Below are 9,155 nucleotides of genomic sequence, written 5' to 3'. Positions count from 1 at the left end.
AACTTATTAGCTTCCATTTACTCTAATCATTCATTGCTTCTCATGCTTGTAAGGCCCTCTTACATGCACTGACATATATTTTTAATTCATTGCTTTTATCACACTTTAAAATTAGATTGAAACATATTTGGTTGTTTGAATAGTATCTTTCACTCTTAATAAGTTCAAAACTCCCATGATTGTTTGTTTCTTCTCATTTTATCCTCAATGCTTGGGCAAGGATACTAGCATTTAGTACACTGGACTAGGATTCTGAGATAACTAATTCTACTTTTAATTTTTAAGTATGTATACTAAATAAACTTTTTAAGAAGAAGACATTATTACCCATGTTTCTAGTATAATAGGATTCAGATAAGTAAACATCTGATAATAAAGTTTTATCTCACTTTTGCCACATACCAGCTGCTGTGAATTTAATTAACTTCCTCATAGCTCATTTTCACATTTATAAAATAGAAAAAGTACAGAATAAAACATTTAAAGTGCATATTTAGATTCCTCTTGCAACATATGAGAAAAAATGAATAAATGGAAACAGAGAAAGGAACAAGGAAGATGAACTTTTGGATCCAAGATTCAGGTGTAATCCTCAAATTATCTTTCTTCTTTTCAGTTTTCCCATCAAAGTCTCTCTTCTTTTGAATCATTTTTTTATCTGCTATTTAATTGAAGCATGAGTTAATCATACTGACACATTCACACCTAGCAAAACCTCAGATGCCCTTCTAAGCCAGATCTATGCATCCCAGAACCCACAGATTACAGCTTCAAAATAAGGCTGGCATAGTGCTGTTTCAGGCACCAATGGCTAAATGGGGAGTATGAATACAGAGATAGAAATTATATGCAGAAAAAAAAACCTCTAAAATCACAGCCTCTTCTTCAAATCTTTGTACTCCAGTTGTTTTCGGAATCCAGTGCAATGAATATGGCTTCTGAGGATCTCTACGAGAAAAGAACTGAAGTTTCGCCTTATCCCTCAGAGTAACTGATGAATCTGGGAGAGAGGTAGCTGTGGTGCTCAACAGGGGGAACACCAAAGACTCCACATACTGTGTAAGCAGCTCTGCACAGAGCCCTACTGCCAGCCTCATCAGCTCCCTGCTCTGAGCTCTATAAAACCACCTCTTAAGGGTCCCCTGAGTCTGATAAATCCAGGGCAAAAAGAAGTAGCTGGGGCTCCAGGGAGCATGAAAAAAATATTGAGTGGATGATACCTCTATGCCCTGTCATTTCTCCCCCTTAGGTGTTTCAAAGAAATTAAGAGTCAAAACTGGTTTATCCTAAAATGATCAATATTGTTCAACCCTTCATCTTCAAGAGCTGAGGCCCAGACAGAATTTATTCAGTAAATCAACAACAGAGCTAGTTTGAATCTCCTACCCATGAATTCTCACTGATTCCCAGATTATGGATCTTTTCATTCACCATGCCACAACTCAAATAGATTTCAAGAAATAAAATCACTTAACCATACAAAATCTCACCATCTTGAGTCAGCAGATGGGGTGGTCATGATGCTTTGCCTGGAATGCACTAGTTTTAGCACTGAACATCTTACATCAGGGGAAAATCCTCAGAATAGGTACACTGCAACAATTTGTCACCTTATACTCTGACCTACATCCAAAGCCACTTTTCTATGTGAACATAAGTAAGAAAAGTGCTAGATTTTTTTAAAGGGTAGACAAGAATTGCAAGCATTTGCTCAGTGATGTTAGTTACCAACTCCACCTCAGACTAGTCCTGGCCTTGGGAATCAGACTGTGTTAGTTCATCTTCTCCTTCCCCACCTATGAACTGTGTTTTCCTGAGCAAGTCCTTCAATCTGTTCTGTGGCCTCACAAATTTACTTATAAAACAAGAATAATAGTTCTGCCTACATCATGGGCTTGCTCATACAAGTTACACATTCTTAAATAACCTTTTAACTTTACCTGACACACAAAATAAAGGCATCAAAAAAGTGAGGATGTGTTGATCAAAGGTTATGAAGTTTTAGTTAAGTAAGGAAATAATTCCTAGAGATCTACTTACCAGAAAGTGCCTATAGCTAACAGAATTATTTGAAGACTTCAAAATTTTCTAAGGGGGATAGATCTAGGTTTTGTTGGGGGCGGGGGTTGTGGTAGTTTTTTGCTTGTTTATTTGTTTTGGTCAGGTCTGGGAATCGAACCCAGGACCTTGCACATGCCAAGCAAATACTTTGCCACTGATCTACACCAGAGCCCTTAAGAGGGTAAACCTAATGAGGCAGTCATCATAAAAAAAAAAAAAAAGATAGGAGGAAGCTTCTAGACACAGTTATGTTTACAGTATAGATTGCGATGTTTTCATGATTGTATAATTGTTTTCAAACTCATTAAGTTTTATACATTAAGCATGTTTAGCTTTGTGTATGTCAATTACACCTCAATAAAGTGGTTAAAAACAGTGTAATTATTTGTATGAAGATCCTGTTAAAGTTGTAAAATTAGCCTAGAAATTTCAAATCACTTGTCTAGTTAGCCCAGATTAATGAAGAGATCATATGAGATTAGTAATACTCACATGCCATAGATAAAATATCTGTTACTTTGTTTCAAACAAATTATATGATTTTATCCTTTGATTACAGGGGAAACATTTCACAAGCACTGCCTTTAGGTGAAGTGGGATGTGAGCACTGATATGTGATGTGTTTCCAATGTGTACTCAGCCCCTGAGGGCCAGGGGAGGAGGCTCTTGGAGCTCCCATGGGTACTGGCTGGTCCCTCCACAGCCCATGGACACACCTGAAAGAGAATCACTCAACTAGGAACAGGAGGTGCTTGGCCCTTGAGAAGAGTAGGGAGGCACCAGGAGAGTACACAGATCCTCCTGTGATACTTAACTCCTTAGAGCTCCTAGATCATTCTCAGTTGCCTGCATTTCTCAGTCTCAGACTCTTTACCTTTCTCCCCCATCCCCCTCCTTCTGTCTCATTTTACCTTAAACAAAATGTGAATATATTATACAAAAATAGAAAATAGAGTCAAGTAGGAAAATACATCTCTCAAAATCTCACTACCAAAGAACTTCTAGTGACATTTCTGTTAATTCTCCAAATAAATGTTTAATAATATCAAATACATTAGTGTTTTTACAAAAAAAAAAATGCATCTACAAATGCTATGCAATCATGGTGATGCCTACATCAATGCAAAGACAGAATGCATCCAAGTCAGTGTAGAGTGGCTAGGCATTAGGGTTCAATTGCAGATACAATAGAAGCTGAAACAGCTCATTTCTCTCACAAGTTCTATAACTTTGGTCAAAGATACCATCGAAAAATCGCCAAAACAGACTCCTAATTGGTACCTGTACCATGTGCTACAGCACTCAGCCTCTGTGTTAGCAGAATGATTTTTAACAATGTAAATCTTCCTGATGAAATTTCAAAACTGACATTGTTTTTTCTTCAATATCTGAACAATGGCTAAAACATGCATAGTGTTTCAGGAATTAGTTTTAACACATCTATTTCTTCTGTCCTGTTAACTTTGGGGCTGACACATCTACTGTCTTCCTCAAGGCTTAGAAGGAGGAGTGCATGTTCTACAGCCTGAGGTGTGTCCCTGCATGGAGACCAACTCGTGAACATGTTCATTGTCCATTCACATGTGATTGCTGATAGAAAATTTCTGTCATCTGAAAAAAGCAAATTCAGTTTTATATTCCTGAATATTGTTGGGTACATCTCCTCTCCTAGGCAAGAAGGAAAGGGATGATTGCTATTCCTAATTCTGACCAAGAACAAACTGCTGTAATTATTCATTAAATCACAGCATACCTGCTCAGAGCACGTGCTATGCATCTTTATGTTAGTAATGTGTGATTTGAGATCAGAGTATTTTGGTAGTGTTCAGAAGTTCTGAAATCAAATGCATTGTTAGGCTCTGATAATAGGAAGCATTAGAGGTAGTTCAGGATTTACTTTTCCTCTTGGGTTTCTGTTGTTGTCATTGTTACTCCTGCAACAATTTTACTCTGGGCATCAGCAGTTAATTCTAATAGAAGCAGCTGTGGTATGTTTTTCTTTTGTTTTGTTTTGCCCTTTCTTTGAACTAGCCTCATAAGATTCCCCCAGATATACCAACACCAGCTCTGTGGGATCTATTTGAAAAGTCCTTAAAATCTACCTCTGTGAACACCCTAATTTTAAGGTTCTGAAAAGCAGAAACTCTTCTCTTAGGGCAGATGCTAATTTTAGCAGTTACCAGCTCTTCTATACAACAGTGTTCCCTGCATGGCAAACACTTTCCACTCTCTGCTAGGTTATTTACATTTTAAAAAAGGGTTCTCAGAGCTTACTTTCAAAAATTAAATGAATATTATTAATTAATCTTTCTTAATAATCTTAATTAACTAATTAATTAAATTATTGATTGGTTAATATTAACATATTCTACTAATATTGACTTTTTGGATACATAAACTGATTGAAGGAAAAACTGGAACCTTGTTAAGAAATTATCCTCCCTACAAATTAGTTTTAAGCTTAACAACCGATGAAATTTGAAGTGTTCTGTTGCTCTTGTTAATGCCATGTCAATGATATGAGGGAATTTGGCCACAGGGTGGAGGCTGCTCTCTCTTATGGCTTCTTCCAGGTGCATGAAACCTACAGCAGCATAGGAACCCATGCTCAGAAAAGCCATGTGTTTGTTCAATGTTCTTCTGCTATGTTCTTAAAAATCTTAGTAATTTAAAAATGTATTTTCTGAAATGAAGGATAATGGGAGAACAGAACATAATTGTCCAGGGCCATTCCTCTCCACCTATTTTTCATAAAACATTCTTGATGCCATATGTGCATAGAATATCAGAATCTGTACTATATGGGAATTCAGAAACGTACCCAATGTTAAAGAAAAAATGAAAGAAAACATATTGAAAGGGGAGAAAAAGTTTTAAAAGAGAGAGAGAGAGAGGAAAAAAATAAAAATTTTAATTGCCAGCTGTTTATTTTCACTTTTCCCTGTGGAAATTCTCCTTGCTCATTTCTTTCTCTATACTTTCTTCTTTATTCCTATAAATGAGCACCATGGATCAAATCCCTAGAGCAGGCTATATGGGTTTTTCATGTGACCATCAGTCAATAAATAAGCACACTTAGCTTGCACCAGGAACAAAGAAGTTGGGAACTCAGAGAAAAACTGAAGATACTTCCAGAGCCTACAGAATTGAGGAAGGTCCAGATTACACGCTCAGACCTCATCTATCCCCTAGATCACACCCACCCAACCTGCACAAGGACACAGCTTTTCACCCCGAAACAAACCACTGTACACTCTATCTGAACAAACTGCTGTTCCACCACACACTTCCACACCCCTCACACTCACGCACAATAACCCTTCACAGAGCTCCAACCTAAGCCCACATAACCAGTGAATGTACATCATGCATACAGGTATGTTTACTATTATTACTATTATTATTATTATTATTATTATTTGTTCTTTTTAGCTATACATCAAAATAGAGTATATTTTGACATATTTTCACAAACATGGAGTGCATTTTATTATAATTAGGATCCCACTCTCTTGGTAGTACACCATGGGGAGGAGAACAGGAATAGGAAAGACAGCCGAATGAATCTGACATAATTTTCTTATGAACATATATGAATGCACCACAGTGAATCTCCACATCATGTATAACCAAAGGTATGTTCTTGAAATTAGGGTCCAAAAAGGAAAGATCTTAGAGTTAATGTATTTATATCTGGGTAAATCCAAGAGGGAAAACTCAAAAACTCAGACATCATAGTGACCCAGACAGAAAATGGGTGAGAAAATTTAAAGAGAATGCCCCAGAGTGGGATTCCAGCTCAATGTTTTTTTTTTCCCCCACTCTTCCCTAAAAGACAACCTTGATTGCACCTGAATTTTTCAGAACCACCTTCCACAAATTTTCATAGTATAGCAGCCTCCCAACAATGACCATATGAAATATATCTTTTTTGGAGACAGAAATAAACTGGGAAGAGAATTTGTAGTAACTTAAGCCCTCCACTTTTCACCACTCAAGATTCTTTCCCCTAAGAGTTAGGGTCATCAGAGAAAGTATCTATGCCAGTAAGAGGGCCTTTCTAATTTTATCTGTCGCTTAGGAGCCAACTTAATGAATTGATTCCAGAATTAGGTACTGATACAATACAAAGTGCCTTGCAAGAATAACTTGAGAATTCAACTGCTGGCCATATAAATGAATAGTTAAGTGAGGTGCAAACACCAAAGTTAGAATCAGGACACTGATTCTGGCAGTAATAAGATTTGTAATCTGGATTCTATTGCTTCACTTCTCAGAACTCGTATTTCCTTTTGATGAGGTAGAGAGGAGAATAATTAATATATTCTGTTCCAACCCAGTATTCTGCTATGGGGCAAAGAGTTAATAAAATGGGGGAAGAAATAGGTTTTAGTGTTCCAACTTTCAATCTTATGTACCTCAAACATAAATTGTGTATGAAATAAGTAGGCTAAGTGTTTTTACTTTCAATTTAGAAATAAAATCCAACATCTCAAAATATAGTAGGATTTATCCAATGCCAAATAGTGAAGAAGTAGGTAAGCTTAGAGTGGGATTCCAGAGTCATTGCTCTTTATAAAACTAGGTATACAGATAAGTGAGAGATTTTTATCATAGTCATTTGATAATCTTATGTCAAAAACAGAATAGAGATTCAAATTTCCTGACATTCAACAAAAGTTATTTTTAAGTATATAATATGTAACTAAAGAAGAATGTGTATAATATTATCTATCCCTCTACAACAACAACAAAAATTTACTCCTCTTGGATGTCTTTACTGTTGGCAACATCAAGACACTCCACTTTCTCCCTATACCTGACTCTATCAGCAATTGGCATATACTGGTGGACTTCCAGGAACATGACCTGGTTTTGCTTAGTATCAGAGTGCTGTCTCCATACTTAACATGTCTGCTAAAGTTCAATTCTCTTGCATAGTGCCAACAGATGTGCTCTGTTAACATTCAATCATGAGATGGGTGTATATATCTTGGTTGCCCAGGATTTTCTGGGAACTTTAAGTAACATAGAAAAAATAATTTACTTGGCTTAAGATTGGGTAAATGTTTTACAAATTTGGGAATTAAGTGAATAAAGCAGAACAGCTCTAAGCCAAAAAGTCAATGGCATGTTACTAAGAATTACTAAAATTGATTCTTTAGTGCATGCTGATTAAAGCATTTGGATAAAAACAGTGTTGTGGGCAAGGTAGAGGTTATAATTACATAACGATAGCCTTACCTCTAGGATTTTGTGAAGAACAAACAACAAGATGATTAAGAATTAGAATAGAAAAAAGAAAGAATGTAAGAGTCAGAGAAACTAGTCTTCAAGTTCAAAACCATGTATGGAGAATGCAAAGGAAAAAATTTCCCCAGATATCTGAAATGGCATCAGGTGAAGAAAAAGGGGAGACAGAGGAAAAGGGGTGGGGGAGGAGGAGGAGAAGGGAGAAAAAAGAAGAGGAGGAGGAGAAGGAGAAGAAGAGAAAAAGGAGAAGAGGAGGAGGAAGAGGAAGAAGAAAAACTCTTAAGTATGTATAGACAAAACACCAGTGAATTATTTGCAGGATATGATAGAAAGTACTAAGTTAAGCAAATGAATAAAAACTTATCCTGGTGCTGTAGCTATAGAACTAAAAATACTAATGTTGTAAGCAAGAATAATCATAAGAGGGAGGGGACTATGGATTATATGTGATAGTTTTTCAGTTGCTTTAACTAGTTAATGGAAGTAAATAATTTTCTTAATCTAAATAGATTGTTTCATAGATAGATCATCTTTTCATATGAATCAACCACATGCCTGTTGTTCCAGGGTAGACATACCATCAACCCTTGGAAGGAACCCTTGATTTGCTAGGAAGGATGTCAGCCTCCAACATCAGTGATAACAGTCTCCCAGACACTCTTGTTCTGACAGGGATCCCAGGGCTGGAGTTTGCCCATATCTGGATTGCAATTCCATTCTGTGCTGCATATCTGGTAACACTGCTTGGCAATGCTGCCATCATCCTTGTCATTGTGACACACAGTGCCCTGCATACACCCATGTACCTCTTCCTTTGTCTTCTCTCACTCACTGACCTGGCTCTCAGCTCCACCACTGTGCCCAAGACACTTGCCATTTTGTGGCTCCATGCAGGGGAGATTTCCTTTGCTGGATGCCTGGCCCAGATGTTTTTTGTCCATGCTATCTACGCTTTGGAATCCTCAGTTCTCCTAGCCATGGCCTTTGATCGATATGTGGCTATTTGCAACCCACTGAGATATACAACCATTCTCAACCATATTGTCATAGGCAGAATTAGCATTGTTGGTGTATTCCGGAGTGTAGCTATTGTCTCCCCCTTCATTTTCCTGCTGAGGAGACTGCCCTACTGTGGCCACCATGTCATGGCTCACACATACTGTGAGCATATGGGCATCGCTCGGCTGGCCTGTGGCAACATCACTGTCAATATTGTCTATGGGCTGACTGTAGCTCTTCTGGCTGTGGGTCTGGATTCTATCCTCATTGCCATCTCCTATGGCTTTATCCTCCATGCTGTCTTTCGTTTACCATCTCAAGATGCCAGACACAAGGCTCTGAGTACCTGTGGCTCCCATCTTGGTGTCATCCTCGTTTTCTACATCCCTGCCTTCTTCTCCTTCCTCACCCACCGCTTTGGTCACAACCGAGTTCCCAAGCATGTGCACATCTTTCTGGCGAATCTCTATGTGCTGGTGCCTCCTGTACTCAATCCCATCATCTATGGAGCTAGAACCAAGGAGATTCGGAGTCGACTTCTAAGACTGTTTCTCTTGGGGAAGATCTCAACATGAATTCCAGTAGGCCTCGGAGATAAGAATAATAAATGGGTAAGATTGCTTGCTAGATGCATTTACATGAATGGAGATCTGTGATATGACAAGACTGGGTTTATGTGGTTGGAAATTCCAGAAGGAAGTGGATTGACCAGATGAAATGGGAGACTGGTTATCACATTGAACATATTATGTTTCCACGGCTCCTTGAAAAATTCTGAATAGCCCATAAAGATGATCATATTTTCACTGCTGTCTCAAAAGTGGCTATGACCTACTAAGGAG

The 9,155-nt window shown here is 37.8% G+C and overlaps 1 protein-coding gene across 1 annotated transcript; it reads left to right on the top strand.

Annotated features, from left to right (window-relative positions):
• The first annotated feature begins 7,931 nt into the window (after positions 1 to 7,931).
• On the top strand, positions 7,932 to 8,888 carry LOC144376676 (olfactory receptor 52D1-like). The gene has a single exon (XM_078044933.1). It carries the CDS (start codon positions 7,932 to 7,934, stop codon positions 8,886 to 8,888), a length of 957 nt encoding a protein of 318 aa, XP_077901059.1.
• The last annotated feature ends 267 nt before the right edge of the window (positions 8,889 to 9,155 follow it).

This window comes from Ictidomys tridecemlineatus, chromosome 4, assembly GCF_052094955.1.
Source record: "Ictidomys tridecemlineatus isolate mIctTri1 chromosome 4, mIctTri1.hap1, whole genome shotgun sequence".
Lineage (NCBI taxonomy): Eukaryota > Metazoa > Chordata > Mammalia > Rodentia > Sciuridae > Ictidomys > Ictidomys tridecemlineatus.
Note: the sequence above shows the minus strand (reverse complement) of the source record. Positions and strands in the feature narration are given on the sequence as shown.

Coding starts and splice junctions, on each gene's coding strand:
- LOC144376676 (XM_078044933.1), top strand. CDS start 7,932: ATGTCAGCCTCCAACATCAGTGATAACAGTCTCCCAGACACTCTTGTT.